Source organism: Mauremys mutica, chromosome 21, assembly GCF_020497125.1.
Source record: "Mauremys mutica isolate MM-2020 ecotype Southern chromosome 21, ASM2049712v1, whole genome shotgun sequence".
NCBI lineage: Eukaryota > Metazoa > Chordata > Testudines > Geoemydidae > Mauremys > Mauremys mutica.
In genome coordinates this window covers 3,741,401-3,762,052 of record NC_059092.1, presented here as the reverse complement: position 1 = coordinate 3,762,052, position 20,652 = coordinate 3,741,401, and the positions used below count along the sequence as shown (strand labels likewise).

General features: G+C 43.0%; 1 protein-coding gene across 11 annotated transcripts in view; it reads right to left on the bottom strand.

Annotated features, from left to right (window-relative positions):
- Positions 1-20,652, bottom strand: part of MEGF6 (multiple EGF like domains 6) — a 231,862-nt gene that overhangs the window by 167,913 nt on the left and 43,297 nt on the right. For 9 of the 11 annotated variants that reach the window (XM_044996193.1, XM_044996194.1, XM_044996195.1 and 6 more), the window contains one exon: positions 8,211-8,315. The exons of 1 other annotated variant lie outside the window; for it this stretch is intronic. In XM_044996193.1, the coding sequence (XP_044852128.1) occupies positions 8,211-8,315 (105 nt within the window). Of the gene's footprint in view, positions 1-8,210; positions 8,316-19,358; positions 19,451-20,652 lie in introns of those variants that run through there. One more of the 11 variants, XM_044996203.1, reaches the window with a different exon arrangement.

Here is a 20,652-nt window from a genome sequence, read left to right as displayed (position 1 = left end):
AAAAACAAGGCCGAAACTTTACTTAAAATGTGAATCAAGCTTTAATGCTTTTTAATAGTTGATAAAATTGAGGTAACTTTAAAACAGACGATCAACCTGGCTTCATGCGGTGCCTGCCTGTCTTGGGTTTATCTTACTTCACGCTCATAGTGCCTTTTCCCTTCATGCAATAAACCTACGTAACTTAAAATAAGAACTTCTGTGAGCCTTTTTCTGTGCTTCCTGATTTTGGCTCTGAAATGGAAATATGCTGTGAAAAGCAGTTTATCTTTTTGTTTGACCCCGTTGCTGAAAAGCTCATGAGAGTCGGTTCTCAGGAGATTTCCCGCCCAAAATAGTTTCTTTTGGGTCCTTATCCTACTTGAACCTCAGAATCCTTTGATGTTAACACAACACTATGGGCCTGATTTGATGAGGTACTGAGGATCCTTAACTTCCCAGTGAAATTGAGGGAGCTCAGTATCTGTCAGGAAACACTTGTCACCTTGCACTATTGAGACCTATGTTGTTACCATTTATTCGTGCAAACTCCTCCAAGATCTTGGAATTTCACAGGTTCACCCTCTAGTGCTTTTCTTAGAATTCACTCAGGATCCAAATTCAGCACTGGTTACCTTACATCTTCCGCTACTTTAACATAAGAACAGGGAAACAATAGAAGTCATAAACAATGCAGCATTTCCTGTTTAGGTCTGAGCTTTCAAAAGTCCTGCCACTTCCTTCTAACCCTTGAAGTGAGCAGACATTCATGTCTGGATGGATTCCCTGTAAGGAGCAGGATGACTGTGCCTTTGGAAAGTTTATGAACCATAGGACTAAGGGCTGGTCTACACTGATATATCGCGTCTAGATGAGACGCGATATATCGATCCCTGAAAAATCGATCGCTACCCGCCGATACGGCGGGTAGTGTAGACGTAGCCTAACAAACAGTACACAGTTATCTTGGCAGAATGGGATGTTAGGAGGTTGCTCCTGCCATGCGCTTTGAGACACGCTTCACTTGGGAATTAAAATAATTTGAGGAAGCAAACAAAAAACAATCCACTCAATTCAACAGAAATTGTTTTAAAACAGAAATTAAAAATGCATGTTTTATAGACAGAGTAAGAGCCATGAAGAATGATTTACCCACACTCTCCTCTCCACTTTTCTGTAATTAGCTTATTCCAAAGTAACGAGTTTTCTCTCTCTTTAATTTCAGTGAAGGAGAGCTTTGGGGATGCAGCACATTCTGGGCCACTGCCTCAGCTGGGATAACTCAGCCTCCCTCTGTGGACATCAATGAAGCTGTGCTGCAATAACACACCAGCCCAGGAGCTGACTACCCAGCATTTTGCATTTTGGAGACTTATTTAAAATTTAACAACATAATTACAGATGAGTGAATTCTCTGAACCGCCGTTCAAAGCACAATCTGAAGCAAACCATTTGTAAGGTTCAACAGAAAAGCTTGGGTAACATTTTTCCCTTTGATTTTTTGTTTTTGTGGTTGCTTCTTTGCTTTCTGGTTCTGTCCAGAAACAAATCCGGAACTGCCACCAGAAAGACTGTTCTCCCAGGGTACTCAACCTGACAGAGAGCTAGACAGGAAATCTTGTCAAACTGGCCTGTTTCTGCAAGATTTCCTACCCAATTTTGCACTCCTTAGCAGCTCAAACACTCGAGAGAGACATTTTTATTGGGGGTGATTTGTCCAAACTGGCCCTTTGGAGGTTGACCCAGCGCTAGTGTTTAATGAGTGACCATAATTTCCATTCCCACTCACTAATGGCCGCTCATTATTTGGGTGTGAAGTGCCCCTTTCCAGCAGATGCTTCTGCTTGCCTGCAAATTTGTTACGAGAATGGGAAAACTAAAACTAAACTGGTCTAACTGGGATGATAAGTGATTTATGGTTCGATTGCTCTGTGCTGTTTTTCCTCCTTTGCAAAGGTCATTGTTTCTTCCCTGACCAGCCCCATGGAAGTGTCTGAAAAAGGCACAGGGTGTTGAGTGTGCCACTAACACAAGCTAGTATTGTCCTTCCCTTTCTGTCTCATGCTGTTCCTGCAAAAGCTTTACAGAGAAGGAAAATAAAGGCTAATCTCCAGCACTACAAAGTTTGACCTTTTAAAGCCTAAAGCACTGACTTCAGACCCTTTCTTCAAGGGGGAGTAGGTTAGTGGAATTTATAGATGTATTTTCTCTCTCTCCAAAATAAACCAATCATTTCCCCCTTTTTGTCAGACAATACTATTTTGGGGTACTAGAAAATATGCTGTTTATTTTTAAAGCTGCAGTCAATTATAATTTAGGGATTTGTTAAACATTTACAAATGTGGCAATGTTTGGTATTTCCCAGGTTGTATATGGGGAGGCTCCCTGCATTTATTTTATTATTTTGTGTGGGGGAAGATATGGGAAAAAAATTGCAAATGACTCTTTAAGGAACGTTTACTTCCAAAGGAAACTAACCTCTCTTTCACACACACATACCAAAGCAGTCTGTCGTGAGTACATCACCTGTGAATTAGCTCTCTTCTGATACCTCCTCGGGTAGAGAACGAGAGATAAACAGAAATGTTAACAAGTGGATTGGAATGGTAGATGTTGAAGAATAACTGCATGCACAGATTATTCCCTGGGGCTATATCATTATAAAAAATTTTACTACTGGGTATTTTGGAAATATGCATTAGCTTCAAAAACAAAAACAGCAACGTAGATTGTAAACGATTTGTACACCAAACCCTTTTTCTTCTTACACGAAAATTTGGATTTAATCTTGACCCTGCCCCAGAATGTTAAATGATCAACAGGCTAAAACTGGAATGCTGAGTTTCCTGCAGGCAAATACAGGAAGAGAGAAGCTGTGACAATCAAGTTCTGTACCAGCTTTGTCAGCAGAATTTGGAGTGGCTATAAATTTTTTTCCACATCTGCCCCAATGCAAACATGAAACAAAAAACATGGTGCAAGAAAATTCACACCGTCCTGTACTCTATCCACGCTATGAAACATATGACAGCCCCCTGCAGGATTATATTCAAAACAGCACGCAAGAGCAGATGTTAAATTACCAGCATCATGCTGCTAACGGCCCATGAAATGCAGTGTCTCTCTGTGATAGGAGGACTTTAAGAAAAAAAAAAAACCACACACAACAGGATAGACCACCCTGTGTGCTTTCATCTGTCACTATTGCCTGATGATTTCTTTGAAAATGTGTTAGATAGAAGGACGATGAATCTGGGGGTGATGTCATGCGCCACCCTATAACATTTGCCTTGCTGTGGCTTTGCAGCGAAAGTGCACTGGTGACATGTAAGAACTGGTGTGGGAAACAAATCCTCTGCCCTGTACAGAAAAACAAGGCCCAAAGTATGGGACACTCTAAAGTAGTGATTTCATGCCTCAGTATGGGTGAAGAGTAAGGTCTGCCACCCTTACTCTCGCTGAGAAATAGTCCAATTTAAGCTCATAGGTGGCAGAATGTGCCCTTGTGTGATCAGTGCAGCATAGTGCTAGTGGTTAATGCCCTGCTCTGCCATGCAGGAGACCAGAGGTCAATGGGTGATCTCCGTCACTATAGATCAGAGCACTGTACGTGTCTCTTGTAGAGAAGACACACACAACAGAAATCTAGCACCTCACAAAATCCATGGGTTCTGGAGTGTTACTTCACACACAAAACTCAGCATCACCTTTGTTCTGAATGGTTCCTAGCCATACCATGAGGTGAGGTTAGAAAGCATGGCTAGGCTGTTGGACTCTGGATCTTAGCTTCCTTTTGCCTTGCTAGTCAATAAGCCAAACTTGGCTTCAACAACAGTTAAAGCTTTTGAACTGAACTATGTGCCGAGTCATGCTGTATGTTTAAATAGGCTTCATGGCATTTTCAATTGGCATGCAGCTCATTATTCAAATGAACTTTCAGCTATGATTGACAAAACAGATGAAAAGATGTTATGTTCTGACTCAGGGCCGCCCAGAGGATTCAGGGGGCCTGGAGTCTTCGGCGGCAGAACAGAACAGCATGAGGGAGGTTTGCACCACTGCTGGCTGTGCTAAACCTAGGCTGCAGAGCAATGAAGAGCCTGGAGGTGAAATTCTGCCTCCACTGAAGTCAATGGGAGTTTTGCTCTTGACTTCAGTGGGGCCAGAATTTCACCCCGGCACAGCAGGCTGTTCATATGGCACCTTTCACTCCATTGTTTTTAAAAGGCTTGATTCACACAGATTTCCTAAAAGCAGCAAAGAGTCCTGTGGCACCTTATAGACTAACAGACGTATTGGAGCATGAGCTTTCGTGGATGCATCCGACGAAGTGCATATTCACCCACGAAAGCTCATGCTCCAATACGCCTGTTAGTCTATAAGGTGCCACAGGATTCTTTGCTGCTTTTACAGATCCAGACTAACACGGCTACCCCTCTGATACTTGACAGATTTCCTAGTTGGTTAAACTTCGGTTGGTGCATTTCCACAGACAGTATCCTCACTTTGTATTGTACCAATGCCTTTGATTCTTCTGTACACTACTGTTAAAAATCAGCTCCTCAGAAAGTCACAAACAAGTTGGAGTAGTTCTGTTCTCTTCCACCAGGGCATAGGAAGCGAACATCTTGTTGCTTTATTTTCTCTGCCGAGGGGGTAAGGCTGTGCAGTCAGCTTCCAGCATCCCCATGCACATAATGAAACACAGGAGGGTGTGTGTTGGACACAGTATTCCAGCAGCACCACCCTAAGCTTGCTACCGACTCTGCAGACAGTCCATCGGCAACAGGGTGACCAGACAGCAAGTGTGAAAAATCGGGACAGGGGGTGGGGGCGTAATAAGAGCCTATATAAGAAAAAGACCCAAAAACTGGGACTGTCCCTATAAAATCAGGACATCTGGTCACCCTAATCAGCAAACAGAACAGAGTATTGGGCTCCAGGCTCAAGAGGCCATTTGTTCCCAAATGAAGTCTCCATTTCAGAAATAATTCAGGCTGGGATGCCCTTCAGCAAAATAGCAGCAGCAAAGGGTTGCTGCCGGCACACCTGGACCTTTGAAGGAATTCCGGTTTCAATTACCAAGGAAACTGGCTCTCTCCCTATGTGGGTATTTTACACCTGGCCCATCACCAGAAAAATGGGGTGGCCATCAGATAAAGGATCACATGCCAACTCAACATGCACTGGCTGTTCCAGTCAAGCCCAAAGGAAGGCTCAGATTCTTTGGTGGAAAACACTCCCACTCCTCCTGACTGTCCAAGATGGATACAGAGCCAGCTGAAAACACAATCTAATGTTGACAACAAACTCTTTTACAGCAGCAAAGAGTTTCTTGATTAACCTGAAATTGCATTTCTGAATGAGAGCAAACCAAGGTTTTTTTCTTTAACAGGATTATCCGAATGAGACTTACAGCCTTTTACGCACTTCTTAATCGATACCTGTAACAATAATGAAAAGTTCCTCACAATAGATGTGGCATGAAAAATCAGCTCTAACATGCTGACTCAGCAGCTGAAACCTTGCTGGCCACCATACCAGGTAATTCGGTGCTTTCTGGTGCACCAGAATGGTAGGAACTTGTCACCTTGCCCTCTTCAATGTGCAGCATTAAGCTGCTCATTTATTCTGCAGCAAGAGAACTAGACCAACCATTTAGGAATGTAGCAAACTGCCCTGTTTCCCCAGTCCTCTTCTGTGCATTCTGGCCACAAAGGCTGAAGCGTAAGCTTTATGCTGTGTCCTCCCAACCCCAGATCTTCCCCCATGTCCAGCCCTTCTCAAATGGCTGAGCCGCCCTTCTCACTGGGATAAGACCAACCCTTTACCATGGCTAATCAACAATCTGGGGTGGAGACACCAAACTCTTCCCCCCGCCCAATGGTTCTAAAATAGGAAGGAAATAATACTTACTTGAATTTTCCACCTTCCTTAAATTCATCAAAGAAAGAAAAATATAGCAGAACCCCTTCACTTAGAGTACGTCCACACTGGAATCCCAGGGATGACTGCAGCTCGTGTACAGTTTTAATACAACTAGGGAATGAACAGCAGCAAAGTCATTGTAGCACAGACCTCAGTGCAGGCCGTACAAGCCCACCTAGAACTCTGGGTAATTACTCAAGCAGCTAACCCAGGGATGGGCAAACTTTTTGGCCTGAGGGCCACATCGGGGTTCTGAAACTGTATGGAGGGACGGGTAGGGAAGGCTGTGCCTCCCCAAACAGCCTGGCCCCCTCCCCCTATCAACGCCCTCTCCACTGCCTGACTGCCCCCCTCGACCCAACCAACCCACCCTGCTCCTTGTCCCCTGACTGCCCCCTCCCAGGACACCACGCCCCTAACCACGCCCCCCAGGACCCCACCCCCTATCCACACACACCCCGCTTCCTATCCCGACTGCCCCACCCCCTATCCACACCCCCACCCCCTCACAGGCCCCCCTGGTACTCCCATACCCTATCCAACCCACCCCGCTCCTCGTCCCCTGACTGCTCCCCCCCAGAACCTCTGCCCCATCCAACCCCCCCCCCCGCTCCCTGTCCCCTGACTGCCTCCAGGGACCCTATTCCCCTTATCCAATCCCCCACTCCCCACCCCCTTACCATACCGCTCAGAGCACCAGGACTGGCAGCCACATCGCCCGGCCAGAGCCAGCCACACCACAGCACTGCCTGGCAGGAGCTCGCAGCCCCGCTGCCCAAAGCACTGGCGGCACAGCGATCTGAGGCTGCGGGGAAGGGGGGATAGCAGGGGAAGAGCCGGGGGCTAGCCTCCCCAGCTGGGAGCACAAGGGCTGGGCAGGACGATCCCGTGGGCCGGATGTGGCCGGCAGGCCATAGTTTGCCCACCTCTGAGCTAACCTGCACTGATGCCTGTGCTACCATGACTCCACTGCTGGATGAAAGCTAGTTTGTGTATTTCTATACAAGCTGCAATCTGAGACTGCGGTTACATATGCCCTGAGTCCCAACTGTCTACTACAGTACTCTCAGACAGTGATCTATGCCAAATACTTCAGAGGAAGGTGCACAAAACCCATTAGTGGGCAATTATCAAATAACCTGCCCATAGAGGAAACTTCTTCCTATCAAATAATGATTGGATTATACAATGACACACAAAAGTTTCTATTCCTATCTGATGTAACTGAGGATTATCTCATTATTCATATAAATGTCCAATCCAATTTTGACTACTGCTAAGATCTTGGCCTCAGTGATATCTAATGGCCATGAATTGCACAATTAATTATGCATTGGGAAAACATATACTTATTATTGGTTTTTAATTTGTTGTAAAAGATTTGCAATGCACTATGATTAATCATTATATCATGGCGCATTTTCCAGACTGCCAACCAAATAAATGTATTGATTGATTGGACGCTATGGATGGACATTCCCAAGACCCCTTAGGAATAATGCAATGTACATTGTTCTTACACGTTTGTTTTGTATAAATTAGGTATAAAGTAGTGCTCAGAGTTTTTGGCCTGCTCTCCAGCGGCAGCTTGCTACCAAATAGCATATCAGCCAACAAGAAGATTCTGAATTGCATAAGATAAGAAGTTCAATAACCTTCACAAGAGAGAATGTGTGTATTGTGTTAGGTGCTAATTACACAAAGTTTAATAGTTCAAAACCAATAAGACCTGACAGAAGACAACAGCTCTAGCTAGTCCTTTCTGATGTAGACTCTGTCAATGTTTAAACATCTACATGTGAAAACATGTGCTGACACCCTGGCTAGAAATAGCTTAACCGTTGCTTTCCCCTTCCAATGGCGATGGTCTACTGCTGGGCTCAGGCTGGCTTTTGTCCAATGGCTAAAGGTTCAGTTCACAGGAAACGACCCCAGGGTTGCTTTGTTCAACCCAACTTTAATCAGCTTCCTTCTCTGATTCCAACAAACCACTTCTGCTGGTGGTGGCCAGGAATAAAGGCCATTGTATATTATAGAGAGATAGGGCTGTATTCACAGCAAGTCATGACAAGCACTTCCTTCCCAAACATCCCATTCTCAAAAACATAACAAACAGGAGCCAGAATACGTGTAGAGCAAATTAATGGAGCTGTGCAAATAAAACTGCAGCTTGCAAAGATAAAGGATGCTGGGGTCAGGAAGCAAACATCAGAGAAAACATCCTTCATCGCCTGCTCCCTCAGCTTTAAATTCAGAATATATAAGAGGAAGGTTTAAGGTAAGAGGCTGGAAAGGCTACTCACCATACTGACAGCGAGGTCCCTGGAAACCAGAAGGGCAGCGACAGAGCTGAGAAGATCCTTCCATGCAGTTTCCTCCATTGAAACAAACTCCATAATTGCAGACAGCTGAAGGGGAGGGAAGAAGGAACAATATGAGATCATAATTGTACACACATTAAAATAACTTCAATGTCCATTCATCATGAAGGCTCCCAAAGCCCACTATAAATGTCAATAGATGTACAACCAATACACAACCAGCCCCAAAATGCATCCCCCTGTGGATTAAATTAGAGCAGCAGTTTAATAGCACACAGAAAGAGTCCCCAGAAATCCAGGACAGGAGAGAGAGAATATCTGACCTCGTGACCACGTTTGCATTCGAAGCATTTACCCAAACTGAAACGTGGGGGGGGGGGGAAGGAGTGAGGAGGGTACTGAGGTTTTAAACTCCAGTCTTACAAAGCACCAAGGGGTCTTTAATTACTCTGTTTTATGCCTCATCTGAAAGGTGATTTATCCAGCACCAGTGATTTCCTTATGCCCAATCTGAGGCATTAATTCCTAACTGAATCAGAAGAAACAATGCCACTGAATCATCAACATCGCTTTCTACAGTGCCTACAGATGGGTGTTCCTTGGAGGTATCCATCTCAATACTTACCAGAATAACCCTACTTAGCTTGTAGAATACAAGGGGACACAAAGGAAAGAACGTGCTGTAGTTTAGAACAACTGGGTTAAGTTAAAAGTGGGATCATTAGGATGAAGGTGGGGGCACTGCCCTGATTCTTCCTCTGCTAGGCAAGCTCCACTTTAGCAAAGGATTTCTGGAAAGCAGCAATAATTCCAGGGATGGAGAGAGGCTGGAATCTTATAAATGAGAAACATTTCAAACATCAGTTTTTTCTTTCAATTAATCAGTGTTTAACCTGTCCACAATCCCCAATCACGGGACACAAATGAATGTTTTAAAATTATACATTCTTTTTCAAACACATTCTTTCAACAATATTTCCCTGACTTATTTATCTGCCAAAAATGAGAGTCCAGGGTTCTGTTCGGTGTTGCTCCTGCAACAATGGCTGACATCACTAATGCCAAAAGCAGCAGCCAGGAACGACATTCCTTGCATTCCTTACCCTGTACTAAGGTGCTAGTGAATTCAACAACTGTGGTGGGGAACACAGAAAACCTTATACTTATCACTTTGCAGTTAAAAAGCCTTTCAGTTCCCTTCGAAGTGATGGCTGCCCACAAAAAGAGAAACAAGCGCTTAGTATCATCTCTCTAGTGCATTTGATTCATATCAGCCTTTGTGGGGGATTAATTTAAGCTGTAGTGTAGAAAGCACGAGGCTTGGAATCTACTCCTGGCTCTGTCATTGGGCAAGTTGCTTCACCTCTCAGAACTTCAGTTTCTCTATCTGCAATACTCCTGATCCATCTCACACAGGTTTCCAGCGGCACCGCTCATTGGGTCCTCTGTAAAATGCTTTGAGATACTTAGATGAAAGACACTAGGAAAGTGCAAAGTGTTACTATTTAGGTAAAGTTTGTAAGGGACAAATTCTGAGAGGGACTGAACATCCACAACGTGCAGATCCTAAGGACCTCTCCAGATCTGGCTATACATGAATTAAATGTATTCTGTGGAACAAGCTGACGGAAAGAAACATACCCTATGGCATAATCACATAACCAACATTTTGTTACTAAAAGGACCATTAAAATCAGCTTGATCTGAAGCACGTTTTGCTCAAAGTTGTAGCTCATCCAATGTAATTACAGTAAAATAGTGAGAATCCAAAGGGGCATTTTTATGAAGGCCTGGGGTTTATAAAAGCCAGTTGTTTCCCTGGACGAGGACCATCTGCACTGTACCAGAAACCATTGCATTGAACACACAGAGTTGATGACAGCAAGTAGCTCTATCTTTTGTAAACTTCCTGAATTCTGTGCATAGCAGTGTACTGGCAGATTTCAGCCATCTAAATGGCTTTAGGGCATTCTGCAGTGGAGTTTAAGGTCAAATGAATGAGACATGTACAGCCCTCCAAAAGTATTGCTATTCTGCAACTTCTCCCAAGCAGAAGGGCATGACCCTTATTCATCACTGCCTGCACCTTCACTATTAAAAACTCAGCATCCTGGCCAAAACCCCAGATCAGGTATAAATACACTCTGCCCCATAAATGCCTCATTCAGTTTCAGGTGGATGATTTTCTTCTTTACTTCCTCTTCTAAACACCTCCACAGTGTTGCTGTGTGCTAACTGCTGCCTTCCAGCCTAGAGTTAGCTGTGTTTCAGCAGCAAGTGAAGTGATCTGCATGTATTTCTGACCTAATTCACTGGGAAGGTATGTGGCTTAATAAGTGCTTTGAGACTGTCAAATGAAAGGAACAATAGAAGTGCAGAGTTGTTATTTTTCAGATAGCACCTTGGTGTGCATGGCGCTAAACAGAAATACAACTAGGTTCCTGCCCCTAGGATCTTACACTTGAAAGTAGACGAGACATTGGATTTCCCAAATGAAAATATCCATCAGTGGTAACTGCAACATATTGCACTTCTTGGCTTGCAAAGTATATTCCAGCCCCAATGTCTTCCAGAGCTGCTTCAGAGACAGACATTTTATAATACAGGTTCCATCTACACGTAAAATGCTCCGCAGCAGCTGCGCTGCAGTGGTGCATCAGTGACTCTCCTCTCACCGTAGTAAACCCACCTCCGCAGGAGGTGTAGCCCAGACTTTGCCCCTCCCCCTCGACTTTTCATAGCTCCTCCCCAGTCGGTGCTGCAGTGTTCACAGCATTGTCAGAGCCTCCCTGCTCCCCAACAGCCGACAGGAAGCAGCAGCACTGGCCTGGGCCAAGCTTATCATGGAGTGAACCGGACCCTGATCCCTGCCCTGGGACAGCCATCGGTGAGACATCCCCCAGCCTACCACCCCACTCCCTTGGATAGGCCTGGCCCGCTAACCTCAATAAGCAGCTGCAGCCTCAACAGGGAGGCAGAAGCAAGGATGCTGCACAACTTTGCCCGCCCCCCTCCAGAATTTTTCTAACACGATATCCTTGGTGCCATTCCTCGTGCATTCAGCTTCCTCGATGGAAGTGATGATACTTCTCCAAACACCCCCACATTCCTGCTCCCTCTGTGCCTTCAATAGCAAATTCTTTGCTTTACGGTTCAATTATGAGCTCATTTCATACATTTTTAGAGATGTACAATCTGATTGCTGGTCCAGTTCCAAATTTCAGAGCAAAGTGATCTCATGGCTCCATCATGCTGCTCTGCTGACACATGGGCAGCTCAGCACAGAGAGAGGCAGCATGTGTTCCTGTTTGAAATGTGTACCGTCAAATCTTCAGAGAGATCATTTCATTGATTAAACAGGTGTTGAACTGGAACCCATGGGAAAACTAAACAATAAGTAACTTCACAGGTACTCTGGAAACTACAACGGATACTTAAACAGATGATGCTCTGAGATTTGGGGCTTATAATAGGTAAAATGTTAATCTCCACAGTCTAGAATTTTTGAGGTCTGAAATTCTATATTATATGTAAAAAAGAAAATTTTTTTTACATAACTAAAAAGAGGTGAGATTTGAAAGTCAGCTCTACTTTTAATAATGCCTCGCTGCCACTAAAAAGCTGTAGGTAACAAAGACTTGGAATCTACTTGAGCTGGATGAATTCTTTATAGCAATTTGTTCAACAACTTTAGCAATGTTTTCTCTCCATGAATTATCTGCAAACAGCCAGATTTATGTAATGGTTTGAAGTTTTCCAACAAAGTATCATCATTCCTTACAGATTACTTACACCAAGACTATTGCTTTGGGTAGTCATTATTCCAACAAATGTATATATGCTGCATACACATATGTATACCACCACCAATAGGTATCCATACTACAAAACTGTTTGTGCAGCCATTCTGAAAGCTCTTCATGGTTTGGGGAGTCATTCAATCAGAGAGCAGAAACAATACCATATTACTTAGGTGACCAATCATACAGTACTCCAAGCAGTAGTCACAGCAAACGGTTCATGAGCAATCCATTGGCAAAAATACATTCACTTAATCCTTTTTGCTGGAAATCTTAAACATTTATACAAATCTGGCCATTTGCTGATAATTCATGAACAGAAAATATTACTGAATTTGGTGAACTGTTTGTTATGAATAGCTATTTTATATTTTACTGCAATGATGCTACAGCTTTCTTGTTAGCAGACTCTGGTAAAAAGGAGGACCCATTTAAGTAATGAAGATAAGGATGGTTTTCATGATGATTTGACTAACTCCACGGTACTGATTAGGAATAATTATATACAAGTACATTAGCTCCTTAATGCACCTTAAAATGCAATGCAATACGTTTCATTTTTGATTAGTTCTTTGTACAATTCTCCACCAACCCTTTCCTAAAGCAGAGGTAAATTTGTATCCACAGCTGCTTTTCCTGGCAATTTTTTGCTGCTTTCCCTCAAAAAAAAAAAAAAGTCATTAGAATAGTTAGGTGTGATCTACCTTTTGAGAATCCATCATAATGAAATGCTAACATTCCAGGTGCTCCATTAGCCTGTGTCTGATCAGCTTATCCAGTATGGTTCCCAAGCAGACTCCCAGCACTTCCTCTACACACTTTTGACAATGTATTGAGTGGTTACAATAAATCTGGAAAGGAGGGAGTGTATCTCCCCTGTTTCCTGTCTGGCACTGGGGCTTTTTCTGGTTAGTCTTCATATGGTCTCATTTTCTGATTCCATCTTTCAATAAAATCTTAATTTCCTTTTGCATTTCTTATTATTATTGGGAACGTATGTCCACTTCTGGAATCTGTCCCCCATATTTCTGGTTGAATGAATCCATATGCAATCATTATTTTTGTTCATTTATTTTAACATAAACAACAGCTATTTCCTCTACCAGTGAATTACCTTGGTTATTTAGTCTCAGAACTAGCCCTGTCCTTGAGGGAACATCTAGGGTAACTGGATATATTCATCACCATGGACCACTCACTCCCTGGCTCTTTTTGTTGAAAGTGCCAATAAACAAGAGGTGGGGATCATCTAATTGTTAACTGCAATGTGAACACCTATAGACTGGCAACTGGACTGACTTCACCAGTTCACACAGATCAGACATTAGATGGCAAAAACTTTGTCACTACCAACTAGGGAATCATTTTGAACCAGAGACCAAGAGCTGAAAAGCTGCATTTCCCTTCCCAGCCCCTGCAGCCGGCTAGTTTCTGCGTGAAAAGTGTTGCTGAAAAATAACTGGTTAACAAATCAAGAAAATTATATTCCCCCAAAACATCAAATTGTCCCCGGGTGGGATGCGTGAAAGACCAATTGCATCAGAGTGGATGGACTCCTGCATCTTGCAGCAGGAAGACTGCTATATAATAACTATTAAACCCTTCTCTTTCAAGGCTCAGGATATTCTGTCCCTGAGAACCAGAGATTAAATATGCAATTAATTCTCTGTTTCTCCAACTTCTTCTTTTGGAATTCCAATGGAACCCTGTTCTCAACTTGCTGCTTTCCACTGACAAACCCAGTGTGTTTAATTCTCATTGCAAATTCTTTGCTCAAAATAACGCATAAAACAGCAGAGCTAGTGTTAGTGTTTATTGAGCAAATACTGAGTGTTTAGAGAAACGCAGATACTCCTAGCTGCTTTGCTGGCTGGGTGATAGAAAACATGGCAGGAGTGATATCATCTACTTGCTGATGGGTTAATATAACTGGACAGAGTCAAAATTAAAAGAAGATTTGATACGGTCTCTATTAGTCCTCTGGGGATGAACTAAACTGCCGAGGTTATTCCCCACAGTTAGGCAAAATAGCCAGACCTATGACTTGTACAGGATAGTATAGCACTAAGTGTCTTAACTATTTCATAAGGAGACATTGTCAAGAATTTGGAGGGTGTTTTTTTTTCTTTTAAATCAGGAGAGACTTCTTTCTACTGGATAGTCACAGCATCACCATTGTAGCAGATGAGAACATGAAACTGAGCGTAAACAAAAAGTAAAACTGAGCAGTCAAGTTTCATTGTTCTAGCCAAGTAAAGTGCAAAAATATACACAGATGGTGAGCATTCAATCAAGTTTTTGAAATCTTTTCTTTTTCATAATCTAAATTATTGATAACACCATAGTTAGGGGAAACATTTTTAAATATGGGTTAAATATATGATTCCTACGATTTACCTAAGCACAAAATAATTAGTTAATACCTCCCACTAGGATAAAATTAATCTGGACAGAATTGTGTAAAAATAAGAAAACACAGACAGCATCTGTCTCTTTCTTTTTTCCAAGTCCATACTAATATTTGGACGATAAAATTGTCTAACTGGGGTCTTACAATGCTGTCAATCACTGTAGCAGTTGACTGTCTCCTCCCAAGAGATCATAACCAGAATCACAACAGGTCAGTGTCTAGTTTCCCGTGAGCAGGACATAACAATGGTTTGGGGCGGGGGCTTCCCTTCTGGCTCTCCTGTCTTACTACTTCGGGCTCCTTCTCTCTGTCACCCCATAACCACTGCTTGCATTGACTAAACAAATTCTGTAACACAGACAAAACTATAAGCTTTATAACGGAAGTAGATACGAATACATTTCACAAGGGCAATCACAAGCCAGATAATTATTAACACAGGGCAGGTAGGGGGGTATCTGTACACTGTACTGCAGGAGTCGGCAACCTTTCAGAAGTGGTGTGCCAAGTCGTATTTATTCACTCTAATTTAAGGTTTCGCATGCCAGTAATACATTTTAACATCTTTAGAAGGTCTCTTTCTATAAGTCTATAATATATAACTAAACTATTGTTGTATGTAAAATAAATAAGGTTTTTAAAATGTTTAGGAAGCTTCATTTAAAAATTAAATTAAAATGCAGAGCCCCTCGGACCGGTGGCCAGGACCCGGGCAGTGAGAGTGCCACTGAAAAAAATCAGCTCGTGTGCCGACTTCAGCACACGTGCCATAGGTTGCCTACCCCTGCTGTACTGTACGCCTAGATGAGTGAGTTTGCAGCTTTGTGCATCTGAAACAGACCTCTACATAGTTCCTGATCCAACAGTTCTCACTCAGTCTTTAACTCCAGTAGGACTTTTGCTTGAGTAAGGAGTGCATCCTGGACAAGACTGGGGCAAAAGCAGGAGTGTGAAATGATGTATTACAGCTTATGCATTCCAGAGAGGAATGTACTGCAACTGCCAATTCTGTCATGATCATCCATTTTAGGGGCCCTCCTGTCCCATTGATCCAATTTATGAGTCCAGAGACCATAATTATTCAAGTAGCTGAAATTACAAGAGACAGGGCTGGTGATCCAAAAATTATTGGCTCAGAAACATTAATTTACTAGAACTAGCAGAGAAAGCAAGTGACCCTGACAAACATTAACGGTTCAATGAAAGCCAAATGCAGCTTAGATTGGGGTTTGGTTCAGATTGTACTGGACTCCTTTGACTAACATGGGCTGCCGTCCTGCATAATCACTGAGTGAAGCTTGACTGCCAGCAAAAAGTGTAACCTCGCAGACATATCGTGAATCTTTATTAGACCGAAACCCTGTTCCCAAGGAAGCCAACAGGAATCTTGCCACTGACTTCAGTGGAAGCAGGGCTGGGCTGAGAGAGAGAGAAGCCTTGTCTATACTTCTCTTTAAGAAAGTTACCTGCCGCTGTCATCCATGGCTGCAGCTGAGCCAGTGCTGAATACAGTTTAACTACAACTGTAGCTATGGACAAAGCACATTAAGCACCTTTCCAAACACTATCCTCAAAGCTTGCTCAGAGCAGGCACATATCAGGTCCTGTCCGTGCTAGAAAATGTTAGAATTCTCTGTCATCTTTTGGATTGAAAATATAATTGTTCCTCTGTCATTCACCTCCCTCTCCTAATTCCTGACAAGATCACAGTTGGTTTGCAGTGTAGCTGCAGCCCTTCTGGTCCCAGGATATTAGAGAGACAAGGCGGGGGAGGTGGTATCTTTTACTGGACCAACTTCAGTTAGGGAAAGAAACAAGTTTCTGAGCTTCACTGAGCTCTTCTTCAGACCTACCCTGAGGAAGAGCTCTGGGTAGGTCACAAGCTTGTCTCTTTCACCAACAGAAGTTGGTCCAATAAAAGATCTCACCTTCCCCACCTTGTCTCTCTAATCTCACAGTTTGACATTCTCACTCAGTGATGGTTTATATACCCAGTTTGATGTTATTCTATTTAACATCTTAGTTGTTCCTCAAATCCATCAACGAGTCCAGGTAACAGAGGTGGTACAGAGGAAAGCAACATCTGATGCGGACAGACTTTACTGTTGGCTTTTGTTTAAGTATATAACACCTTTCCTCTCATGGGAGCACTCCTTTTGCTTCACAGCTTGGGACTGATGCTTTCTTAGGGTGCATCTAAATACACTAAGAATTGTGGCGAGCACGGGGGGCGGGGGTGTTAGTTTTGTCTAGCACTAGTATGGCTTTCAGCAGGACTACCTACACAAAACCATGGGGAAAATACCTGAACTTACCATTACCAGCAGCAACAGTGCAAAACGTCCTACTGTAATGAGGCTTTAATTACAGTTTCAAAATTTCATTTTTGAAAGTTCTGCTCCACTAGGAATGACTGATATTGCCGAATGCTGTTCTCTGCTAAACAATCATCACTGGATTCCCAGTCTGAAACGTCTGTGATCACCAGCTTGTCCCTCTTCCAAACGGACTAACTTTAGTGTTCTGGAGTCAGGTTAAAGGGAAACTTCACGGGTTTCATTTGCCAGCATGCAGCACCTCACTTCATGAAGAAATGGTTGAGGAACACACCAATTGTGAACCTACTTATGATACAGAGTGTCCTCCTCCATCTTTGCGCCCCTGGGGAATTTCATGCTGACCTGGAAGTGTCTTGTGTGTTTATGGCCCCCCCTTGTAAAGTGTCTGATTCTCTACGCTACATTAATACTAACTGAGACAACAGCAGCAGCACCTGCTAATTTCATCTGTGATCCTCAATGCAATACAAAAATTTGTGGAAAGACAATTCCTTCTCATCTAAGCTTGCAGTACTGCCAGCTCTGTATTTATGACTTCCCATAAAAGAAAATGCTGGAGAATTAAATACATCTCCAGCATGGCTTCATACACTTTGGTAGCTGATCGTCTTCAGCTATGTTTGTAAGGCTCTGAAGAGACGATGGTGACACCTGCTGGCACGATGTACTGGGCTCAGCCACGGGCACCAGCACACGGAAGAACTCCACAGCAGACAAGCACTAAAGCCAATTCAAGCCCTGAGACTGAGTTGGTGCACTGCCCTCCTTCACTGTCAGTGGGTGGTTAAAACACAGGCAAATAACCCAATACCTGGGGTCAGCTGAAGAGCAATAATCACCCAATAACTGTGTAGGTGGAATAGCTCCTATCCCCATCCCTATCCCTCCCACCCACTACTTCTCTAATTCAGCTTGCTGAATTAGGAACCTCTCTAGTTCCTATCTGGTTTCAAGGATTCTGATGAGCAATTCCTGGGAGGTCCTATTCTTCACACATTCACTCCCAAGATTCAAATGACTAGGACAAATCAAAGCAGTACACTGTGCACTGAGTGTGCATTACTCCCTCCTGGCAACATAGCAATATCCAGTCTGCGCATTCCCCCTTTCCCTGTCACCCAAAACTAACAATATTCACTATTAAAATAGCAGGGCTAATGGCTCTACAATTCACATCCACTTGTGCCATATTATTATAGTTAGCAGAGATGCTCCAAAAATGTCCCCATAATTCTTTCAGATACTTTATTTTTTGTATATGCAAATGATTGTATTTGCACATGGAAAATGTGCAGTTAAGAGCATGAATACTTATTTTGCACATGCCAGCAAGAGGCTTTGCACTCACAAATGGATGAAAATACTGTATTGTCAATGCAATTTCAGAAACCCTTAAAAATTTGCCTTTAAAGACACACTCATCTTAAGACAGCGTTGTGCACCACTAGGACACAGGAAACCAAAACCACACAGGTATCAACATGCCAGGTGTGGAACAAAACCTCTTCTCTAGCTCACGGCACTATTAATACTTGCACAGATAGGAATGTGTGACCTGCATGGCAGCAATATGACATGTGATCAGAGAGGGGTGTTTGCTTGGGCACTACAGGTCATCTTCCTTTCCCTCCTTGCCCCATTCCTCCTCCCAACTCCTGCGTCCATCCGATGGGATGGACACAGTGAATCTAACACAGTGTGGCCTTTGTCTCATTAACTTGTACCATCACTCCCCCATACACACACAAAATAAAAAATTCGGAACATTGAAAAGTTTCTTAAATTGCACAGAGCTCATTGTCAGCTCACTTCAGATTCGCTGAAATATGCTGCTTCTTGAAGTTGGACTGGAGAGATATAAATCTAGACTGTGACAGGGCCTGATGCGGGGAAGAAATGTAATTGTGTCACCTGGAGCAACACAAAAGGAACATCTCTCCTGGCAAAGCAGATCTAGATCAAGGGACGGGGATGTGCAATGGAACTCTGTAGAGTCACCTGGCTCCAAAGAGCAGTTCACAGAGCCTTTTAACTTGTTGGCAAGATGGTAACTAGCAGACCTGACATAGGAGCTTTTGAGAATCAATCAATGGTGTAAAGGAGATCAAAGCATTTTTTTGTGTGAGCCCGCCACCAAAAAGTAAAACGACGGAACAAAAACTCCAGCCTGTGGTGAAGACATATTTCTGCAACAGAGAAGGAGTGGGAGGGGGAAGGAAGAGAGAGGCCATGTGTCAGATAAGCACCTGAATGGAGTACATGGAATCTACATGCTAAAACTCTGTCCAGGCTCCAAATGTTAAAAATAGGGAATGGAGAGGGGCACACGGGGGAGAGAAAACAGATTCTCTTTACTTTTTTTTTTTTTGGTAGCTTGACCCAAAAATCAAGGAATCTAAGGAAAAAGCCAGTACTTTCATTTACGTCATTAAGAAGCAATGTGTTAGAAGAGAAATAATGTTAATTAACAAGGTGATTGATATACAGCAGCTGACATTGAAAATTCAATGTCATTTCGCCCTAGGTTTTCATGATTTTTATTTTTATTATACAACTAGGAATATTTATTGTAAATACATACCTACATTAAAGTTCAATGGCTCCTGCTGCTTACTACTCAACCAAAATCATAATTCATTCTTGTGATATCATAATGTTCACCACAGCAGTTGCCTGTGATGTTCAAAAGAAAAGAAAAGAAAAAAAAAAAAAGATTTCAGGTGGGGATTAAGCAGCAGGATTGGGTGAGGTCCCAAGGAACAAAGAGCCTGTTTTCATGCACATGTCCTTAGCGGCCGGGGGAGGGAGAGACACTATACCAGAAAAGACAGAATTGTTCCTAACTAAACTGTGCTTCATGGAAATGTTGGGAGCAAACAGCTCTTGAAATCGCAGTTACCTGATTGTTAACTCTTATTATCACTCTGACTTGTTGGCCTTGTCTCCCACAGAGACCCACAGGATTAGACTTTATAACTCACTCACGTATGCAAAATGTAACCAGCTGGAGAGTTCTAAGGCCAGGGGATACTGACTGTGTCGACAATGAGCTTTTTCCCTCAAAGCCTCCCACACGGCTATAAGACCAGTACAGCTCCACCAGTGGAAGCAGCAGCAAGAGTGCTGGGGTCAGCCAGCTGCTCTGCATCCATCCCTTCTTAAAAATATACTTTTCAACACTAATCAACCAACAAAATACATCTGCTACCAGTCTAGGACTGACTCTTCACTGGTCAACCAGTGTATTAAGTGTCTGAGAAAACCCTAAAATAGATGGATCTGTTTGTATTTTCTGTATAATTAAGGGCTGGATTCCGAGCACATATTTCACTCTCACTAAAGTAAATTGTAACTTAAGACACTAAGGGCCAGATTTTTAAAGGTATTTAGGTGTTTAGTGAGGTTTTCAGAAGCACATAGGTGTCTAAAATAACTTGATTTCAATAGGTGTTTGGTGCCTAGGCACTTCTGAAAATCCCACTAGGTGCCTAAATACCTTTAAAAATCTGACCTAAGGCCCCAGTTTCTGAGAGTATTTAGGCTTTGCTCTGTTCAACTTGGCAAGGCCTAAGTAACTTCATCTGTTAAGTCCCATTTTCAAAAGTGACTTAGGCACTTAGGAGCATAAGATTCACTGCTTGTCAAGTTTAGATGTTTTTCTAAAAGATATGCTCTAGCTCAAACAGGAATTAATTCAGGAAGATCCCTGGATTGTATTATTCATTGGTCAGGCCACATGATCACAGCCCCTTCTGCCTTTATAAGCTATGAATGCTGAGCAGAGCGAAGCCTAAATACCTTTAAAAAGCTGGGCCTAGGAATCTTGTATAATTGAGTCTTGAAACTGTAAGACCCAGGAGGAGGTACCACGTCTT